This window comes from Musa acuminata, chromosome BXJ1-2, assembly GCF_036884655.1.
Source record: "Musa acuminata AAA Group cultivar baxijiao chromosome BXJ1-2, Cavendish_Baxijiao_AAA, whole genome shotgun sequence".
Classification (NCBI taxonomy): domain Eukaryota; kingdom Viridiplantae; phylum Streptophyta; class Magnoliopsida; order Zingiberales; family Musaceae; genus Musa; species Musa acuminata.
In genome coordinates, this window is record NC_088328.1 from 28,008,604 (window position 1) to 28,031,326 (window position 22,723).

Consider the following 22,723-nt stretch of genomic DNA (forward strand, 5'->3'; position numbering starts at 1 on the left):
TTAATTAGCTTGATGATTCTACAACATCTAAGAGAGAGCAACCACCCTTAGCATCAGATTTGCCAGTGTTCCTCTGCAAACAAAAAAAAGCTTTTGTTTCCTTTCAGTAAACAAAGATTGGTTTCTATCATTGCGTTCTTATTTGATTGAACAATGTAGGCAAATATCTACAGTACATTGTGAGTTACAGATGCAGCACCATGATCTGAATATTAAAATGCTTAGAGAGAGAGAGAGAGAGCAACACAGCCCTGGGTACTATATTTACACCGGAAGAATTGCTGATTTACACACACATTTTGTAAATTATTCAGCATGCTAACAGCTGAACTAAAAAGCATTTTATCCACACTTAAATCAGGTTGGAATGTTCGGTCGGTTTAGTTGTCTGTCATCGGCATCCTCATTCGTGCCCGGCTGCTTGATGAGATAAAAAAATATATGAACAAATTAATGAGTGAAACATATGTAAAAGAGAAATAAAAAATGAGTTGGACCTGGTGAATTGTGCTTGCCTTCTCCGAGACTGCAAAACATTGGCAGTGTTACATTGATGTAGCCTGTGGTTGAAGACTTATCTTTGACATCGAAGTACATCTCAGATTATATGACTGCATATAGCAACAGAACAGCATCATGAACAATGTCTTTATTAGCAGAATTAGAGTTCCTGTGATTCGAGAACATGCACCCTGGATTAATCATGGATTTTTAACACGATTATAGGACTTTATGCTTGGATGCAGTATTGATCACACGGATTCTTGTAATTTGTAAAAGCCCATCATTAGTTTTGTGGATATAAGAAATCAATCTTTCACATAGATTTGCAATAGAAATTAACCTAGAAGTGGCAATATAGCTAACTTCATGAGATTCAGTTTGAAACTTAGGCCCCAATTGTGCAGATGATGCTAGCTAATTTGCATATCATGGATAATGCAAGGCATTTTTGTTACAAAGAAGAAATGTTGAATGAAATATTTTGTCAATAGCAAGTCCAATTTAACTACCAATATCACTCATGAAGCTGAAGGCTTTCTAAATCGTGATTCAGACCAACCTTGTTCCTGATTTGACGAAGCAATTCTCCCCATAAGTCGACTTCTTTGTTACTGGCACCTTCTCTCAGATTTTTCTGCTTATTTGGCTTCTGCTGATCTTGCTGCAGATATAATTTACAAATAATGAGGAAACAGCAGGTATAGCATATATCAAAATATAACCAACTGCGATATGTGAAAGCAGTGCAAATGTTAAATATGTCATTACTGTTTTGTTAGAGTATGGCATCATCAGGTCAGAATCACATGGTTGTCTTGGTGCACTCTGATCTTGTTGATGAGGAGAAAAAGATGGAGGAGCTTGTAGACCATTTGGATAATTGGTGTTGTTGGGGAAGTTAGCAGCCTCAACTACTCCTGAAGAAATTGATGGCTTTGATATCCTCCACTTCATTGGAGGAAGTGGTGGAGGTGGTGGCAGATGGCCATTTGTTTTCATCTGAACACTTGCTGGTTCATCTGATGAAGAATCATGCCTTCTTTGTTGATTCCCTAAGGATATAGCAGAACCTTGAACAGGAAGCTTCAAAGTTGCTACATCTTGAAATGTACCTTCAGTGTTCCCAACACCATAATGACCCAATCCACTTTCCATATCCATCATGGATTGGTTCACTTTCTCTAATTTCATATAGCCAGAAAAAGAGGCATTCAACATTGAAATTCTAGGTGAGACATCACATAACTCATGGTCTTCACATTCACTTCTCTCATCTTTATCCCACAGCTCAGAATTAGTGTCTGCGAGAGGGCTAAAGAGATCCTCTGAGGAATAAGGACATGATATACAAAATGTATCGTCATCTGACTCTGAACCATTATCTGGTGATGAATCAACTGGGCCCTGAATCAATTGAAATGCTGGAAAGATGGAGTCCTCACTGGTCTCGGGGAGACTGCCATTGAGAACTTTAAGTTTCATTTTGGAGGTTTCCAGGCCATTCATAGGCTGAAAAGAGATTTTCATATGTTCAAGCGGTGGAGAAGACTGTTCCGGTAAATATGAAGTTGAAGAGGTTGACCTTTCCAAAGACTCACCATCAAACTGCTTTTTGATGCCCTTTCCAAAGAATGCCAGAGAAGCTGCTTCACTTGGTGCTTTCATGCGGTTATTTAGGCGTGAAATATCCTCTGATTTCCTTTTATCGCCAGAAGGTACAGAACCATCAGTATTGGCAATTGATCCTTTTGTTTCAAGTGAGTTCGCAAGAAACCTTTGTCCAGGTTCAGAAAAACCTGATGAGATACCCTTTGTACTTTGGTTATATGCATGATACTGTGACTTAGTATTATAGACAACAGACAAAGGAACACCATCTACAACAGCACTGTTTTTGGTTGTAACAGGTCTGTTGGAGCTTACATTGGTGACAATTGAGTGATTTTCTCGACCCATATCACATACTCCTAATGAAAGGGATCGTGCAGGGACTTGTGACTTCTGCTTGACAACCTTGTCATATTGTTGATTCCTATGGCAAGATGAAGGATATTTGGAGGAATCATTCAATTGAACTAAATCATTAGTTCTGGCTGGAAACCGATTAACACTTGAATTGCTCTGGACCAAGGACCTTGAAACAGGAGATTCTCCATCAATTTTCTGTGCAGATTTGGAAGCTCTTGATATAGATTCACTGAATGAAAATATTGCATCTGATGTGGTCGATGATCCATTAATGCGCTTCGAAGTCTTCAAAATGTTATTTGGTAAATTAGATGAGCAATTCCTAGAACCAGATGTAACATCTACACTAGAATTATTCATCACCCCAAGAAACAAAGGTTTTGAAGCCCCAACTCCAAAAAGACCACCATTTGCCCAAAGTTGGATGGAAGGTGCACAAGCTACAGATGTCTTGGGTCTACTTTTGTCTGCCATCATAATTTGTGAATCAGCAATGTCTGACTCAGGTAAGTGACTGTTTCTGTTGCCTTGATCAAATTTCCCTTCTGAATTATCATGAATATTATTTCCAAAGGAATACTCATGATTTGGAGAAGAGTCAACAGTTTCTTGAGGAGGCGGCATATGACCTGAGCTGCCTGAAGGCTTTAATACCATAAACATTGAAGATGAATCTTGCTTCAAAGAACTTTGTGATGCATTAGGAAGTTTGACAATAGAAGGGTTTGGTGCAGCTCTGTCCTGTTTCCTTATATTTCCGGGTTGCATTTCTCGAGAACTGAAGTCACATGGTGGATTCACTTCCCATTTTGTTTGGCACTCAACTTCTTTCTCGGCATCAGACTCCAAGGTATTGCGTGCATCCGCATGGTTTTCTGCTTCACTAGTGACTTCATCCATGCAGTTTGCACGAGATAATGATACCCGTAATTTACCAGTATCCAGCAAGATGTCTGCTTGACTGAATGCTCCAGCTTTAGTATGGTTCTGATTTTGTGGTTCAGAGTCCACTTGCAGAGACTCTGAATCTTGAACTGTATTAATAAGAGTGACATCACATGACACAGAATTCCTAGGTTTAACTATTTCAGTTTTTTCATCCCATGTAACAGAATATGATCTGACAGCACTAGACCTATGCGGTGAACCTTGATTAGAACTATCACCCAATCGCCCTTTTGAATTGTCATGTGAACCATTTGCGTTCAGATCACTATGATTGCACAGAATCTCAGATTCTGACACTTCATTGTCTTTCAACCCACCAGGCACTGCCGAATTATTTACATCTAATGTTTGTTCCCTGATCCTGGAACCAAAAGATGGAGATCTACTAGAAAATTCAGAATTTAGTCCTGCATCATGTACTGATGCATCCTCAGTTGTAAAGCTTTGCCCATCGATGCTGGGGGATGCAAACCTTGTGCTGCGACAAGCATAACAAAGTTCAGGAACACAAATGTTTCATGTTAGTCCCATAGTCCATGATAAAGAACCAGAAATGTTAGCTTAAGAAATAGAAAACCAAATCAAAGAGACAGTACCTGCTATTTTTGCAGGATATGTAGGCTTCACGTTGAACTTCTCCAATTCTAGGTTGTGATCCTTTCCTCTGAACATAAATATATCATGCAAGATCTTAAGATCAAGCATAGAAATTTTTGGTTATTGCATAAGCAAGTCTAAAGATTTGGTGGGTGAATTTCAGTAGTTTCTAATTAGATGCAACTTTAAGAGTACATGTGCACAACAGGTAAAATATCAAGTTGTCATAACTTTATGGTCTGAGTTATTCCTAATAATCTTTGTGCATATTGGTAAATACCTTGCTGACCTAAACAAGCCTAGTTAGATAAGGATTCTAAACCAAGTTACATACCATGCTGACCTAAACAAGCCTAGTTAGATAGGAGGAGCACAGCTAGTCTATAAATATAGATCCCTCTTCTCTATCTCTCCACTCACTGAAAGGCAATAGAGGATCCCCAAAGGTCTCTTGTTGCCAATAGAGTAAGGAGAAAGAAGTGCAGTGAATCAGCTCAGTCTCATGTGGATTGAGGATTGTTTAGTTGTAGGTCTGACACACATGAAGCACAGGGCAACAATCCAATGGCACAAGGTATCCCTATTGTTCATTGGCTTTACATAACTATCAGAATATAGATTCTAAAAGTAATTTCATGGGGGTAAAAGTATTTTAGTGTTTTCGGCCCATGAACTAACGGTGGTTATGGCCAGTTAAGAAAGGAACTCTCCTTATGTTTCAGAGACAAGGACTTTGGCTCCATTGAGCAAATCATGTAATGAAAACCAAACATAACCAATTAAGAATAATAAAATCACTTCCTAACTAAAATATCAGAGGACAGATTTTTACATCAACTGCCCAGATGATGGCACTTTATTTAAGCTGTGGTTTGTGACTCCTAGTTCTTACCAGTTACATTCTGTGCCCAGCTACCACCATATTGACTCCAGCTGTATGTGTTGATTGACTATATCATTCATTATCAAGTTAATTATACATTTCAAAAGTTTCATCCTATCTAATCACCATTTAAAGCCCTTTTACCAGTTGATATAATAGGAAATAGACACCTGAAATTTAAAAGAAACAAGCACCTGGATTTTCTGAACTTTTTCTCTTTGTAGACCTTCAGCTTTTTCTGTTTCTGATGCAGCCCATGCCCTCCTAAAATACGATGGATCTGAATATCTCTTCAGACAAGCTCCAGTACCATGATGATCAAATCTGAATAGCGGGAGATACTTTTAATTTATTGACAACAAAGCAGAGAAATTATCAGAACACATAATTCAATCATTGCCAAACAAAACATACTTGTCAAGCAAGTACAACTGTGGTGGCTCACGACATTCTTCATACGATTCAATCATAAAATATGGCAACTCACTGGGCACAAGTTGGCTTTTCTCATCTTGAAGACGGGCATGCCATTTGGAACCTGAAATCTGATAATTTAGTATGGAGAAAGACATCTTATAACTATAAGTTATTTTGAGTACCCTGATGCTAAAGAACTCTATAACTGTAATTAGCGCTTTTGCACCTGAATTTAAAATTTTTATAGTATGCATGGATAAAATATGTCAATAGAATGATACCTGCAACATATGCAAAATGTATATGGCTTCTCTGTCCTTTAACAGCCTTCTCAACGAATGGAAGTGCAAATTCTATATTCTGTATTCTTGTAGATATTTTATGCCCTCTTGCAGCTGTAGCTGTTACTTGTTCATGCAAGTCATGGAAGACATCTGCAGCAAATCTATTATATTTCCAGGTTCATCTCAGTAGAGGCATATAGAAAATATTCAAAATATAGTGCACAGAATATCATGAGAAAAATCAGAAAAAGGAAAAATTATGTAAATCAATACCATCCAAAGGAAGCAGAAATAACAATAAGAATAACTGACATAACGAAACAACTATAATAAAAAATAAAGCAGTTGGAAGATCAAGTTATTTAAAACTGAGAAACATAATCTAATGAGCAGAGTACATAAATAAAAATCTTGAAGCACATTGGACCAAGGAGGTATCACACCGATTAGGACTAGCATTCAGCACATAAAAAAAAACGTAGCCAGGATTGAAGAGCACGGAGCATTCAGCTATTGCTTGCATCATATAGCTAAAATCCAGGTGATAAGACTTGCAATTACTTTTCTGCTGAGCTGATATCTAATTGCCAAACCACATGTTGTATCCTCACATTCTTCTCTCACGATAACTATGGCTGGGGAGACTTCCCTTTTGTGGGGACTGCACCAGACTGTTGCACCTTTATAGCAACTGTTGCACAATGAGCCCAAATCAAAACCACAGGCTTTGATACCAACCGTCTGCGTTACTTCTATCATGGAGAGTGCATCAGACAGACAATGGAAATCAATATAGTAATTGTGCTCCATACGAGTGATTAGTTCAATCATGATCTTTGGTTTCCTATCCATTGCTTAGATCTTAGCCATTAGCATCTATGTTTTACAGCTTATAATTAAGACACCGATATAATCCAAATGATTAAGCTCATAAGTTATATAGCAACATCAACATTGCCAAACCATCCTTTATTTTATTACCATGTTCACTGTTATTCTCGAGTGATCTTAACATTACCATCTTCACTAACCACTTACCTCACTTCCCCATCTTTCTATCCTTGAGAACATTTGCAGGTTCTCAACTTATCAAATTCTAAATAAAATAAAGAAAATAAAAGAACCATTCTTTCAGCAAATCCGTTTTGACATAGGACGTGAAGAATCTGCTTTTATGTCATTCTCTAACCTAAAATTTACTCCAGAAGCATAACAATAGCAGAGACCTTCATTGAATTTGTGAGGTATAAGCTGCACTTGCAGCTTTACTCCGCAATGTTGCGGGCCAAGTTCAGAACCGACACATGCCGTCGTCGTATCACCCAAATGATCCATCATCAGGCAGATCTATTCATTGTTATGAGTCCAGCTAGATCGCACATGGGTTGAAGTTGATGCAAGCCACCTTTACGAGCTGCAACAATAATGTTCACTTGCGAGTACGAGACATGTGAGCCCACCAACTCACCAACTCTAGAGGTGGTCTTCCTTCTGATCAGTTAAAAGCAACCACATCCAACAAAAATGCCTCCATCATTCACTAGTAAGCAAACGAGTCGAGATCACCATTTCACAGGAGGAAAAGGAAATTTGATGAATGGTGAGGAATAAGAAGTCTATATAGCCCATTGCAACACCGCAAATAACTTTTATGACCATAGAATTCACAAAGTAAGATGAACTCCAAATTAACTATACCCAAAAGCATCGGAAAGGGGCTTTAAGCCAATTCGAGAACCATCGAGCAAAAATTCGTCCCAGAAGACGCAGCTTTTTGAACGAGTCGAGCAGCAGAACAAATCAAAAGGAGAAACGAACGAGCAAGAAAGGAAACAAGAAGCGAATCAAAGAAAGGGTTACTTACTCCGTAAGGTCGCCCAGCTGCCGCAGTATCCCGACGAGCCCCGCGACCGCGACGCCATCCAAGATCGCCTTGGAATCGTCCTTATCGGATTTACCCTCATCGTAAAGCTTCGCATCTCCCAGCCGGAACTCGTTCCTCACCTGGAGCCGGACGAGCGGCATCGCTCGCTTCCACGACGACCGCCGCCACCCCTCTCGCCGGCCACGGAGGACTTCGAACCGAAGCGGCGCTCCCACGGCCGTCGGGAATGAACCCAAGCTTCTGGAAGCGACGACGGCGGCGAGAAGGCAACGGCTTAACTGTCGGAACTCCGCACTCTTTTCGAACTCTTCCTCTCACTGCTGTCGCTACGAAGCGCTGCTTTCAGTTGCGTTGGGTGTCTTCTTCGGCCGCTGCCGCAATATATAAATATAAATATATATATATATATATATATATATATATATATATATATATATATATATATATATATATAATGTGAAGAATATATAAAAGAACACAAATATTTTTTTAACAGTTTCCTTTTTATTTATAATAATTTTGTATATTCTATAAAATTAAGGACTAAAAAGGACAAGATTTTCCGAATATGACGTCATAAAAAATTATAACTCAGCTGTAATTTTTCATAATAAAAACAAGAAAAGCAAAATATATGTGCATTATTATCACGATAACGAAGAAGAGGAGAAAGGATTGGGTACATTAGGTGGGACACGATGTCGGGAAGGGGATCCATCATCACACAACAATGATTGATTTGGGTGGGGGAGGGATCAAGAAGTCTTCTACTAACCATATCAAATTAAGTGATTAATAAAGGATTAATTAAGCTTGATGACCATAACAATTTCTTCCTCGGCCTGTGTGTTATGATCCTCTTCCGTAGCAAACACTCTAAGAACGTAAATGACAACGAACACGCCCCAAATGCTGCCTGTCCACGTTTTGTTTTGATTGGAAGGTGAAGACTAAAACAACAAGAAAATACTAAGACAATAATAACAAAAGGAGACACGTGCTTACGCATGTGACACCAATGTGCGTAAAGTCAACAGGAAAAAATAGTATGATATCACTGTCACAGTAAATAAAGATGATGATCGGATCACAAAGGAATCTTTTACCACTAAATTAATGATCATCAGCACACAACTCAAAGCTAAGTTGTGCACCCCATAAGTGAACTTACGCAAAGAAGAGGTAGCAAACATGCATATGACTTCCATACAAAATATTATACAACAGGTACACTTCAACTTGCATTTTCATTGTAGTCTTTTGGTCAAACCACATGAACCTCTCTTCGTCTCCTTATCATGTGGCAATAAAATAAGGTTAGCCCTATTCAAAACACTCTGCAGCATCAGTTTGGAAGGAAAGAGCAGCAAGCAGCACAGCACAAGGTTTCAATGTTTTACTTCTCCAAGTCTGGTAACAGCCAAAGTGCATGCAATGATTGAGCTTGTGAAGCAGCAGCAGCACTGCACGATGTACGTGCTCATGGTGAGTTAAGATCAGAACCTGGAGAAGCTAGTTTCTTCCCGAGGTTCCATGCTTTTACCCTTCCCAAGTCTGGTAACACCTAAAATGCATGCAATGATTGAGCTTGTCTTCTGGCAAAGGAAGGGCATGATGATGCATGAAATGTGTCTCCTGGCTGCAGTGTCCTCCCACGGCAGAAAGCTCCATGGCCCATGCACCAACGTGATGTGAGTTGTCAGTTCTAGATGTACTGTAATAGTAGGTCAGATGTGGTCAGAGTCTGTGGCGTGGGTTCTTTGTTGAGCAGCGTGGATGACGGATCATGTCTTATTGTTTAAGCTGGAGCTGGTAAGCTAGGTTTCAGTAATCTAAACCTTTCTGCAGTGGAGCCACCATTGATGTACCTTGGGATCCCAAGTTTCTCTATTACAGAGTGACGCCACTGCCTCGGTGGTCTCAGCAGCCTTGATTTGCTTCATGGTTTCATGACCCTTCTGTAACGCACAAGATATGTGCAGACAAGAGGATAAGCTTTCGATGGAAACGACATATGTGTACGCAGGAAGTGGATTCTCCATGCAGCATGAAGGTCCATGGCATTTCGTGCTTCATAGTTATACCTTAGTCGGTATTCGAAATGAGCACTATGTTCTCTGCAAGACTTTCCTACATAAACATATTCTAGAAGACTATAATCATTATACAGCTACGGAGATGAAATTAGTTTGAAATCTTTAATTTAGTATAACAAAAGAGGAGATGTATATGATACATATTTATGATTTTTTTTTCATTCTCATGATATTCTTATATAATAAATATTTGATATGCCATTTTTGAATTTTTTTTTTCCAAGATGTCCATTTATTATATTTATCAATTAACTTCCGTCATATTTCCTAAAGACACAATAGCAATTCTTGTCCTTTTTAGTGGATCAGCTCATAAGATAAATCTGTCCGATGATTTAGCCTCAAAAAGGGCCTGTGAGTTCTTTAACCCAATAGCCTCCTTCAGTCAACTAGGACAGCACTTGGGCCTTCAATTAGTGTCGTCATGTTGATGTTTATCTGTAACGAGATGTTGGAGGATATAAAAATGTCAATTAAGTATATGCTTAGATAGATGTTGTAAACTGGACTTGAGGGTCTACCGATCTGCTTCGATTCATCAACAAATATAACTAAGGGGTAATCAAACCTGGATTAGATGAGTCGATAGACTTAGCGAATACATGTTTGAAGCTTGCAGATACGCTCGATAACGATGCATGATAGAAGTTGTTATTAAACCCTTGGGGTTTTTATTGGCACATGGTGTGTCAGTTCACCTTCTTGCAATCCAACCTAATCTCTCCCTGGCTTCCCGTCAACGGGCTGATGTTTCCCATCTTCACCATGGCCGCCGCGAAGTCCCTCGAAAAGGCTGCGGCGTTGGTGCTGTACTGCCGGACCAGCGCGTCCTGAGTGCCGTTGTTGAAGAGTTCCTGGTCCGAGTGGAGGAGGCCCTTCTGCGCCACCAGGTTCTGATAGTACGCGTTGTCGAAGGCGGTGGGTGTCTGCAGGTCGAGCGGCGCCAGGGTGTTGTCGCCGCCGGAGGACGGGCAGTTCTGCTGGGTCTGCGACGCGAAGCTGGCGTCGATGTTGGCGTCGTTGTAGATGTGGGAGCGGAAGTTGACGCAGCGGGCCTGGCCGATGGTGTGGGCGCCGGAGAGCGCGGTGAGGTCCCGCGCGTTCAGGTTCTTGTTGGCGAAGGCCGTCTTCAGCTGGGAGAGGCTGGAGCCGGGGGCCGGGAGGTTGGTGTTGGCCGCGCTTTGGCTGGCTGTGGTCGCGTCCCTGCGTCCCAGTTTCACCGTCCACGATGGCCCTCCAAGCTGAAAGAGATCGTTTCGTTTATCAGCTAAGAAAGACAGAGAGAAACAGAGAAGAACAGAGAGCGAGAGAGAAGGGATGCGCTACTGACCAAAACTACGCCGTCGCGGGCGGCAAGTGCGACGATATCGGCGCACGAGACGATGCCAGGGCAGGCTGCTTCCACGTTGGATTTGATGGTGTCGATCACATCGTAGCCACGCACAGAGTTGGCATTCGGTCCCGCATTCTTCTCTCCGGTGAACGTCGCCGTGTCATCAAGAAGGATCGACCCGTCGCAGCCCTGCGAGAACTCCAATATTCAGAACCTCAAACAGCACATCGGAAACCATGCAATGCAAGAAAGGCGTCGCCCTACGTTGACGAAGCAATCATGGAAGAACATCCGGAGGATGGAGGCGCCCATCCTCGGCTCGTTATTGACGGCCTGCGTCATGGCCGACCGCACCACGGTCTGCAGGTTGGGACATGTCTTTCTGTAGAACATCGGCGAAAGCTGCCCGTCGGCAATGCAGACAAGTAGAGCAAGGCAGAAGACGATGGCGATTCTCTCAGAGGACACAGCCATGGGTGATCGACGGACAACCTGATACCACCCAAGTGAACCGCCAAAGGAAGCCTAAGCTGAGGTGAGAAGAAAGCCTCTCCATGGCAAGGTATATATAGCAGTCACCGTGTTTGCATGGCTCTCAAATATCAAGGGTACGTGGAATTCAAACATGGCTGCGCAAAGACCTGCATGTCACATGTACTCGCCATCCAATTAGCTAAGTGTTAAGAGTCAGCAAATGCTAACCTCGATGGTCACACACAGCTGCCTTCACGCCACTCTCTGTGGAATCGAACGTGTTCGAAGCATGAGGGTTCAATTTGGCTAGTACTATGTGTGCTGCGGAGTTGGCCACATCATATAGTTTATGGCATGATTGCATGGAGACAACTAACAACTGGACGAGCATCAAGAAGAGCAGCCTTCTTCTTTGACTACGTAAACGAATCTGCATGCATGTGCGGGACGGATCGGGGCCCACATCGTTGACTCTACATGCTTTGACTGGCAGAACTCTTGTATGGATGCCCGTGACGAGCTGCGATATGCATGACAGCCTTCTTCCACCCGACTTAGAGAGTGATGGAGTAGTCTTGGATTCTTATGCAAACTATTCAAACAGTCGATAGAGGTGCCTAACTGGTTCGATCTAACATTGTCTTCATGCATCATTGCATTGAAGGCTGCAGCTCTTCCTTGAATTGGGTAATAAGACAAAGGGTGAGTGAGGTGCTAAACATGTCGGTGAGAAAATAATAGTATTAATAATATAATCAAACTATCATTTATGCTTTGAAATTTCACGAGGTAGCAGGCAGGAACATGTTAGCTTTAGTGTTCGTCAAATAGCTGGAGTCTACTGATGGTCAGGGATGTTCTTCTACGGTGCTCAGTGGACATGACCTGTCTCTCCTAAATGCAGGGTTTTATATTCTATACCACATGTTGGAGACCGGCAAATTTCATGTTACAAGTGCATCGCATATGATTAGTTTTCTGTACGAAAGATGGAAGCCATAATATTTTTTTATATATACGATAAATTATAGAATTAATCTCACACAATCCTCGGCCGCAGTCATGATTCTCCACACGACTTAAGTCACTATACACGGGCGGATCTTAAAGAGGGCTAAGGAACCGTCAAAATGATATCAACGGTCTAACGTTCGTGTGAGAGACGCGAACGCTTTTGGAACCGCTTGCCCATTAGCCCAAACCGTGATTCGATTTCGATCCGTGAGCCCGATGTGAACAAGTCACGTCGATTTGGTCGGAGTCGATAACGGCTCTTAACAGATTACATGAAGCAGCAAGCAATATGGTTCTCGATAACGTCATCGACCAAGTCGATGGTCACATTCATCTACCATCACGCACGCAAATGTTGACTCGAAATGGATTGGACGTTTTCGTGGTAAAACATGGTTGAATTTAGTGCACTGATGATGCAATCCACTTCCGGATTCGGAACGTTAACTCGGTTGACCAAGTCAAACCTGCCGCAATTGGTAACCGCATGGAAGCGGTCAACGTCAATCGCTGCATCAAGATGTGTGCCATGGATCATGCGGAGCATCCGCGCAAGAAAGCTGTAGTTGAGATCTCATGTGATGCATGTTGTTTTCTTTATTATTATTCCCCAACACACAACGAGCGTTATTACCTGTAATGGTGAATACACACTTGGATAATCGTGCTCATGTACGTATAGTTAGGCCATCTACGTACGCCACGTCACATTAGTTGTTGACCTTCCTGCAGTTCAACCTGATCTCCCCCTTGGTCCCTGTGAGCGGGCTGATGTTTCCCATCTTCACCATGGCCGCCGCGAAGTCGCAGCTGAAGGCCGCCGCGTTGGTGCTGTACTGGCGGACCAGCGAGTCCTGAGACCCGTTGTTGAAGAGCTCCTGGTCCGAGTGCAGCAGGCCCCGCCGGACCACCAGGATCTGGTAGTACCGGTTGTCGAAGGTGGTGGGCGTCTTGAGGTCGAGCGGGGCCAGGTTGCTGTCGCCGCCGGAGGCGGGGCAGGTATGCTTATGGGTCGACGCGAAGCTGGCGTCGACGTTGGCGTCGTTGTAGATGTGGGAGCGGAAGGTGGTGCAGCGGGCTTGGCCGATGGTGTGGGCGCCGGAGAGCGCGGTCATGTCGCGGGCGCTCAGGCCCTTGGAGGAGAACGATGAGATGAGCTGGGAGAGGCTGGAGCCGGGGCTGGGGAGGTTGCTGTTGGCCGAGCTTTGGCTGGCGGTGGTGGCGTCCCTGCGTCCCAGTTGCACGGTCCATGTTGGTCCCCCGAGCTGCAAGGAACATTTACCGCAGTCATCAGTGAACATCTCACATCCATCGCCATCGCCGTCATTAACACTATTGTCTTCTCATCATTGATGCGACAGCTTGACGATGAGCCGGTGTTTCCATCACGATACATTTACACAAGTAATTCTTCCATTCTTGGGGAAGCGCAGGGGTCGCGGTACTCACCAGCACAACACCGTCACGCGCGGCGAGCGCGAGGATGTCAGCGCACGACACAGTGGCTTTGCACGCGGTCTCGACGTTGGATTTGATGGTATCGATGACTTCAAAGCCGCGGACGGAGTTGACGTTCGGGCCCGCGTTCTTCTCGCCGGTGAAGGTAGATGTGTCATCCAGAAGAATCGATCCGTCACAGCCCTGAGAAAGCGATCGAGAGAACAAAATATGACATCCAAATGGATCAGGTCAAAAGATCGAACAGTTTATGATGTCACTGAGATCATAGCACAGTGGAGTGTAGAGAACAGAGTCGATCGACACACTTTGACAGTGGTCAAAACTAAAGAAGGACAAAAGGATGCCAATCAAGATGTACTTCGAGTTGAGCTCAATAAACCATGACAGCTAACTCAATCTGGCGACGGCACGCCACAAATCACCATTAAGAATCTCTATCGCAAGAAATTACTGGGCGTACTCTGTTCATATCTTTCTTCATAGACCAAACGATCACAAACAAAGAGACGGATTGCGTTGGCAGAAGCATTTCCATGGTATCTCTGTGACAGATAAGAAGGAAGAGGAGAGAGACGACGCATACACTGACAAAGCAGTCGTGGAAGAACAACCGGAGGATGGACGCGGCCATCCTCCCCTCCTTGTTGACGGCCTGAGTCATGGCCGACCGCACGATGCTCTGCAGATTGGGGCACGTAGAGCTGTAGAACGTCGGCGACAACTGTCCATCGGCGGCGCAGGCAAGCAGAGCAAGGAAGCAGAAGACGAGCACTCTGTCACGGCAGAACGCGGCGGCCATGGTTGATCAACAGGAAGCTCGAGTTGGAGATGGGAAGAGCGTCCCGAGACGGCCGGATATATATAGTACTGCACCCGCTTGCATGGCTTCAAACATTGCTGCCATCAAATTGTTCAGATATAATTAAGCAGCAGTAAATGAAAACTTTAATCCCCATTGATTACGCGCAACCACAATCAATAGATTTGGTGCAGAATTGAGGCCACCAACAGTGTTCAAAAGAAGGGCATTAGAACGCCAGGACCACATGGACCTTCATGCTACGTTTGGGAAACCTTTGCATAATGGAGAAGATGGTGAGGAGGAATTAATTACAAGCAAATATACTATCAACTATCGTCATTCATGATAAGTAAGTCAATTATAAGTTTTCTTCTTGTCATTTATGATGATAAAAATAATTAATAGATTCCTTTTCATCATTTATGCGGAGAAAGATAATCTAAAAACTTACATTTAATATAAAAATAAAAGTACCTTTTTTTGGAGCAATCAAACTTGAAATTGAGATTACTAATTGCATAGGAAGGATTAGATTGAAAAGCCTAATCCAACATCGATCTTTGCCTAAGTGACACTCTAGGAGCTTAATAGTTCGGATCACGTCCAACCGATCAAGACATCAATGATTTTTTTATATGAATTAATCTTAAATAAATAACAAAGTTATACGTGAAACAACTGATCTGAAACTTTTTAGTTTTTGTTGTGTTGATGGAGGATGGCGTGACAGCGAGTTTGTTCTCGAGGTTGATCGAGGCAGTGAGGTTGGATCAGTCTCTTTTCCAAAACAGGTCAAATTAGTCTTCAAAAGTAGTAGGCCGGACAAATCCATCCATCCAGTGGAGAGATGGTGTAAGACTACCCGAGAGGGAGGGGAAACGAGATAGGAATGGTCCATTTCCTATGACTACATACAACAACAAACGAGAAGCATGATTCGTTGTCATCGGATCAAGAAGGATAGCAGCCATCAATGTGTGGTAAGGAGGAGAATCTTTCATCTATATCAGGTTGGGCATACACCTAAGTGCAAGTCAAGTCGGTGACAAAAAATATACCCTACTTGTTATATATTATTCGTGTTTGCACACTAAAAATACGACCTCTTAGCCATGGCAAACAGGTGCAAAGCTTAAGCTTGCCATTTCTTTATGGGAATGGTGTGATTGTAGAGGGTGGAGGTGCACATGCAATGTACCAACACAAATCTAGCGTCACGTTGCTATGTTTCCTTTATAATTGAGATGCCCTTTCACATGCATGTCGCATATAGTGTTGCCACAATTATGAATGCAAGGGCTTTTAACATACCTATATATATATATTATTAATGTGTTTACATCATAGGTGATATGATAAATATTCTATAGTGCATGAAGTTTCGAGGAACACCATGAGGAGGACATATTTTACGTTGACAGGCAATAAAGAACAACATATATGCGCATGCTTGTCGTTCTCATCTGCCACTGCAAGACCACACCACCGAGTGCACATTCTCCATTATGAGGAATCCAAAGTAGCACCGACCATCATCCACTCCCAAAGAGAAGAAGAAGGAGAAGAATGTTAGTGGAAACTCATCTTGCATTGCTTGGTGGATTATTCATACGAGTGATCTCTTCCTATTCTTGCTTGATTCACGAACAATGGTAGCAAATATATATGGGTGAGCAATGATAGCAAAGAACAAATAGAACCGAGCAACTCTATCCACAAATAGTACTACTGCAGAATGCAAAGAATCCTTCAGTTCGTCCTCCGGCAGTTCAATCTGATCTCCCCGAGATATCCCGTCAGTGGGCTGATGTTTCCCATCTTCACCATGGATGCCGCGAAGTCCGTGGCAAATGCCGTCGCGTTGGAGCTGTAGAGCTGCACCAGCCAGTCCGCTGGCCCGTTGTTGAAGAGCTCCTGGTCGGAGTGCAGCAGCCCCCTCCGGCCCATCAGGTTCTGGAAGTAGCTGTTGTCGAACCGGGTGGGGCTGGTGGAATCCAGCGGGGCCATCGTGGCGTCGCCGCCGACGGCCTGGCAAGTCTGCCTCCGGAGCCACGCGAAGCCCGGGTCGATGTTGCTGTCGTTGTAGACGTGGGGGCGGAAGTTGCTGCAGCGGGCGCTGCCGACGGTGTGAGCGCCGGAGAGCGCGGTCAGGTCGCGCATGTCGAGGCCCTTGGCCGCGAACGTCGACATCAGGGTGTAGGCGCTGGCGGAGGCGGGCGGGAGGTTAGCGACGGCCGCGGAAATGCTCGCCGTCCTCGCGTCCCGGCGGCCCAACGCCACCACCCAACTTGGTCCACCGAGCTGCATGCGGAAAGCCCATCAGTTTCACGTGTCCAATGCACTGTTATGGAATGGATAGCATGAGGCCGACCAAGGTAACCCCGTCGCGGGCGGCGAGGGCGAGGATGTCGGCGCACGACACCACCGCTCTGCAACTCGCTTCGACCTGGGCCTTGATGGAGTCGATGACTTCGTAGCCGCGGAGGGAGTTGCGGTTCGGCGGCGCGTTCTTCTCGCCGGCCATGGCTTGTGTGTCATCGAGGAGGACGGATGCGTCGCAGCCCTGAGGAAAAGGTCAAATACGCTGGTCAACGAAACATCCACCATCGACAAAGAATTCCCCTGTGCTAATTCTTCTTTTCACCCATTGGGACACTCCAGGCTGTAAAGAAGCTTATGCGATCAAATCATTAGCTGTCCGATGGACGTTTCCTTTCCGACACCGCAGGGAATTAGAACCTTCCAACTACCACATCCCGACCGTTCATTCCCTAAATCTTTCGATCAACTGAAGTTTGGAACTAATCTTACCGACATCGAACAGGAAGCAATCTAACTAAGAAGTCAAGCAGACAAACTTATCCATCTAAAGCATGGAGAAGCAATCGATGCCTCACGTTGACGAAGCAGTCGTGGAAGAAGAGGCGGAGCATGGAGGCGCCCATCGTAGGGTCCTGGCCGACGGCCTGGGTCATCGCCGACCGTACGATGCTCCGCAGGCTGGGACAGGTCCAGTCGTAGAATGTGGGTGACAACTGCGCACGTACGCTGCAAGCCACCAAACAGACGGTAGCTACCGCAAGGAAGGCGGAGCGGTACGAAGCCATGATCGAAGCGAAGCCTAAATCTGTGAAGATGCAATGAGATAGGCTTTCCGTTGGCAAAGCTATATATAGTTCTCTTGCGACAGTGTGTGTTCTTTGCATGGTTCGTCTTCTCGTCGTGAATACCCTAGGGTTGATGTGACCAGGAGCGGTGGGCGAATGCCAATAATTGGCCTAATACACCATATGATCCTCCTCTCGACAGCAACATCGGACCTAACCTTCGCGTTACGATCTTTGGATGGTGGAAATGGAGCTCTTCGCGATCATAAAGCAGGGAGACACGAGCCCTGCTCGCTTCAAGATGCGTGCGGTGACGCCGACACTCTCCCATGCCCACTCCATGGCATTTGGACTCTATCGTTGGGTGGGGGGGATGGGAGGGTGGAAATCTCTTGGTAACACTTTGTGGGGATCAATCATTGTACCATTTGGAAGATTAGAGTAGGTGTGATGAAGGTGTCACCATGGTTTTTTATATAGGCTGTTGTGATGAGATCGATCGAGGTGCACCAAACATAACAGTAGTGAGGGCCACTCGGTTTGGTGGCTGGTCAAGTGTTGCTCTATTATCCACTGTGAACACGAATCGGAATGCATCCGAAGGACTCTTCTTAGCTGGATGCTCTTTCTTTAATCTCATATGTGTCCTTCTTTAGCATGGATCCATATAATTTAATTTCAGATTCGTTGATTCGATTAATTCTGATCATGGTTCGATTCAAATCGGAACGGAATCGGTAAAGATAGTGAGATGTCCGATCAACTTCAGCAGCTTAGATTTTTACCGTGAAGTAAGTATTCATGGGATTGAGTATGTCAGCAAAGTTGGAGGACATGCATGTAGACGTGTTTGTTTGGTGGATGACGCATCTTCCCCACCGACGGAGGTGGTGGGTTCTTACGTGAAGGAATCGTCTGGGCTTTGGTTGGGGGTGTCCACTGCCGGTAAAGAACGAGAACAGGGTACCTTTCTGCAGCAAGAAGTAATAAGAAGATTTAGATCTTTCTTGCTAGCGAGGAATCAATCTACTGTTGCATGCAGTGTTAGAGACCCGCCTCGGGAACTTACGGTTTCACCTGCAGAACATGTACAGCTCCCATGGACAAATAGAATGCGGGCAGTGTCTCTCTCTTCTTCCTCTCCGGTTTGACTATACCTTCGCTTTTTCGTTTCTAACAGGTGGACAAGAGACTATCCTGATCTATTATAGGTGATCAAAATCCAACGTCATAAAGCACAAAAAATTTTACGTCATAAAGCACAAAAAATTTTACTTCCACGTGGGATAGATATACTTGCAAGAGACTAAATTGTGGAATAGGTCCAGAATATAGATACTCTGGTGTCACTCTTGCGATCGTTAGCAGTCATGTCAGCATCGATATGAAGTCTTAGGGTTAATATGGTGTCGCGTCGACGTGGCACCCCGGACTCGAGTCGGACGATCGCCTGTCTCATGCTGTCCGAGGTCGTATGAGACGATGCTGCATAACACAGAGTCGCTCCAAAAAGCTTGGAACGACACCGTGCGGGTCAGTCGGCGCTCACACGATAGGTACAAGTCGACCGCCCAAGGAGTCGATCACCATTAATTGATTTTGTACGACCAACCCTCTTTCGAAGGTATAAAAGATAACCCCCTGATCGATGCTGGGGAAGGTACATCAAACATTCGACCCATTTATCCACACACCACTAACCTAAGCTTCGGAGGAATCAGGTTGGGAAATCTATCTCTTGACCTCAACCCGTGTACAGGAACCCGACGATGAAGAAGTAAGTCTCTCACCAAGAGAGAAGACCGTGTTTGGTAGAAGATTCTCAAACTCAACAAGACTCGACGTTAGTCTCCACCCCTCGAGCATCCGTGTGGACGACATTGCGTATCTAGGATTGGACCAAATTGTATTGACACCTTAATCATGACGTAAAGGTTCGCTAACATATTTAACATATTGCTATATTTTATGGAGCACAACAAATTATTTTGACGATGAGTTATAATCTAAAATGTATTTGTGAAATGATGCACGATTTATTTAACAAAATAGAATAGTTCAAGGAAATGATGATTTTAAAAATTAAAGAATGTGGAGAGAAATTTTATTTTAATAAAATAATTAATCTATTAAATTATCGATCATAATTTATAAAAAAATATTTACCCTCATGTTAATAATACTATATCCATATAAGTTCATGTAGCTCATCTCTTGCTTCTAATTTAGGTTAGATCAAAATGCTATAATCTTTTTTATTTAGAGATTTACGATCTCGTGAAGGATATAGAATCAAACCTTATTATAATGTATTTGAGAGTCACCCCATTAGTGGTTCCATGTTACAACATGACTCCTACCTCCTAATCCATTAGTCAAATGCTAAGTGGATTCTAATACTATTCTATCATGTTTCGGATTAATAGATAATTTACTCATTAGCTCTGTTGAGTCTAAACCATTAATTTTAAATATTTTAAGTCAAAGTTGACAGTAAAAGTCTAACAAGTCAACTTAGGATTAAATTAGTCATCCGATATTAGATTGTTTCTGATATCATTTTATCATAATTTATATCAATAGAATAATTTATCCATTAACTTTTTTCAGTTTGAACTGTTAATTCAAAAATATTTAAGCTTAAATTAATAATAATAGATCTATCAACTTAGTAACTTAAGTCATCACCTGTTCAAACGTTCAATAGGGACGATTACTGTTTGATTACTCATCACCTCCGATAGAGCTGCTCATTCACAAGCCAAGGCACGCAAGCCTGCTTTAATTGTCGCGCTCCCATGCACAGCAGTCGAACTCGAAGTAGCCACTCACGGGTACACAGTCAACACGTTCCCTCTTCTCGTCTTCTTCACGGTCAACATCGGGTTGAGCTTCTCATTTGCCACGGACTCTATTCCACAGTGCAGAAATCGGTGTGACAGCCGAGTAAACTTTGGCCTATAGTAGCCATGGAGTTTGGGACACGGATGAGCGAGTTGTCATGACAGTGACCTGCCCGTGAGGCATCGAAAAGGACGTGCATGTGATCATTGTGCAGGCCAATCCCTTTCTGTATGCCAGACTGACATCGATCCGAGCTGTCTCACGTACCAGTGAGGCTAAGCTAAGCATTCCGGAAGTTGCTCTGTTTTCTTCACCTCCAACCATGCTATTACTACCGTCGGCATGAAGCTGCCACTCTATTTGTGCCGTGCGGTAGGAGACGCTTCTCCTTCAATGTTGTCATCTTAGCTTAGGGTCGATCACAGTGCGAACGACTACTGATACGATCAGTAGATGATAAGGTTGACAACCGTACAGAATCATTCGGTCAATAGTTATCGTTCCTCTTACCATCAGCGACGAGAACTTATTCTTGATTTTTGTTGAAGAAATAGATCTTATAATTGTCTCCTCGCTACGTGAAAGAACAGTGACTACTGCATCATATCAGTTCGCCTTTCTGCAGTTCAACCTGATCTCGCCATTTTTCCCGGTGAGAGGACTGAGGTATCCCAGCTTCACCATCGCGCTCGAGAAGTCGCTGGCGAACGCCGTGGCGTTGACGCTGTAGTTGCGCACCAGTGCGTCCTGAGACCCGCCGTTGTAGAGCTCCTGGTCCGAGTGAAGTAGGCCCCGCGCCGCCACCAGGTTCCTGTAGAAGCTGCTGTCGAACAGGTTGGGGGTCGCCACGTCGAGGGGGGCCAGGTTGCCGTCGCCGCCCGTCGCCGGGCAGGTCAGCTTCCTCTCGGCGGCGAAGCTGGCGTTCACGTTGGCGTCGTTGAAGATGCGGGAGCGGAAGAGGCCGCAGCGCGCCATCCCGATGGTGTGCGCGCCGGAGAGCGCCGTCATGTCCTGCGCGCTCAGGCCCTTGGCGTCGAACATGGAGATCAGCGTGGCGAGGCTGGAGAATGGGCCCGGGAGGTTGGAGTTGGCCGCGTCCTGGCTCGCCGTCCTCGCGTCCCTGCGGCCCAGCGGCACCGCCCACGTCGGACCCCCAAGCTGCAGCGGCAGTTTCCATGTAACACCGCAACACGCTCTACTCTCGGGAGGACATTGGTGTACTGACCAGGTATACGCCGTCGCGAGCGGCGAGGGCGACGATGTCGGCGCAGGAGACCGTGGCGTTGCAGGCCGCCTCCACCCGGGTTTTGATGGCGTCGATGACTTCGTAGCCACGGACGGAGTTCGCATTCGGCGCCGCGTTCTTCTCGCCTGTGAAGTTCGCCGTGTCGTCCAGCAGAATCGACGCATCACAGCCCTGATCCCAGCATTCAGATGGCGACGGACGAGACGTGACCACACCATAGAAAGCAACAAGACGAGAGCTAATGGAGAAATGGACGTACATTGACGAAGCAGTCATGGAAGAAGAGGCGGAGAATGGACGCACCCATACGCGGCTCTTGGCTGACGGCCTGGGCCATCACCGACCGCACGATGGTCTGCAGGTTAGGGCAGGTGGTGGCGTAGAACGATGGCGACAGCTGACCATGGAGGACACCAGCAAGCAAAGAGAATACGATGAAGCCAGGAAGAAGAGAAGCCATGACCGACGAAAGGTAATGTGCTGCGATGGAAGGCCTACTTCGGCCGGCAAATTTATTGAGCAGAGTGCTCTGTATGCAGCGCAATTGACACCGTCTGTTGGAGAATCCAATATGGTTTGGTGATTATTCTAATGTACGCAGAAGACGGTGGGCACATAGACAGGTCTTACCTCATGTGTTGATCTGACCTGCTTCGGTGCCCCCTTCCCCACAAGCTAAAAGCTTCAGTGGCCTTCCTCTCCACTGTCGCCATGTGTTGGGCTACTGCTCCAAAGACTACCAGAGAGGTCAAAAACACTTCCTTTTCTACTTGGATTATTATTAGTACTTCTGATAGAACATTATCTGAAGCCATATCTATATGAACAGTGTTGACTCCCATGTCCGGCGGCCTAATTAC

General features: G+C 44.6%; 3 protein-coding genes across 7 annotated transcripts; all 3 read right to left on the reverse strand.

Annotated features, from left to right (window-relative positions):
* Nucleotides 1-107: 107 nt before the first annotated feature.
* On the reverse strand, nt 108-7,852 carry LOC103975463 (SCAR-like protein 2). 4 transcript variants are annotated; one of them, XM_065098868.1, is made up of 9 exons: nt 7,466-7,852; nt 5,599-5,762; nt 5,315-5,438; nt 5,095-5,224; nt 4,017-4,084; nt 1,273-3,898; nt 1,064-1,150; nt 498-611; nt 108-417 (listed from the first exon to the last, which is right to left on the reverse strand). In XM_065098868.1, exons 1-8 carry the CDS (start codon nt 7,624-7,626, stop codon nt 546-548), a joined length of 3,426 nt encoding a protein of 1,141 aa, XP_064954940.1. In that variant the 5' UTR covers nt 7,627-7,852; the 3' UTR covers nt 108-417; nt 498-545. The 4 variants fall into 4 exon arrangements, with proteins under 4 accessions (XP_064954940.1, XP_009388704.2, XP_009388703.2 ...); XM_009390429.3 differs by having other exon boundaries at nt 516-611; nt 1,064-1,165; XM_009390428.3 differs by having other exon boundaries at nt 1,064-1,165.
* Nucleotides 7,853-10,134: 2,282 nt separating this feature from the next.
* Nucleotides 10,135-14,701, reverse strand: LOC135607229 (peroxidase P7-like). 2 transcript variants are annotated; one of them, XM_065098891.1, is made up of 4 exons: nt 14,448-14,701; nt 13,853-14,044; nt 13,126-13,668; nt 10,135-10,691 (listed from the first exon to the last, which is right to left on the reverse strand). In XM_065098891.1, exons 1-4 carry the CDS (start codon nt 14,661-14,663, stop codon nt 10,272-10,274), a joined length of 1,371 nt encoding a protein of 456 aa, XP_064954963.1. In that variant the 5' UTR covers nt 14,664-14,701; the 3' UTR covers nt 10,135-10,271. The 2 variants fall into 2 exon arrangements, with proteins under 2 accessions (XP_064954963.1, XP_064954956.1); XM_065098884.1 differs by lacking the exons at nt 13,126-13,668; nt 13,853-14,044; nt 14,448-14,701 and adding exons at nt 10,913-11,104; nt 11,180-11,463 and having other exon boundaries at nt 10,135-10,823.
* A 1,534-nt stretch (nt 14,702-16,235) lies between these two features.
* LOC135607249 (peroxidase P7-like) lies at nt 16,236-22,705 on the reverse strand. Its single transcript, XM_065098924.1, has 5 exons — nt 22,494-22,705; nt 22,123-22,417; nt 21,843-22,034; nt 21,233-21,775; nt 16,236-16,835 (listed from the first exon to the last, which is right to left on the reverse strand). The coding sequence occupies exons 1-5, from the start codon at nt 22,703-22,705 to the stop codon at nt 16,416-16,418; spliced, it is 1,662 nt and encodes a 553-aa protein (XP_064954996.1). The 3' UTR covers nt 16,236-16,415.
* Between the last annotated feature and the right edge of the window lie 18 nt (nt 22,706-22,723).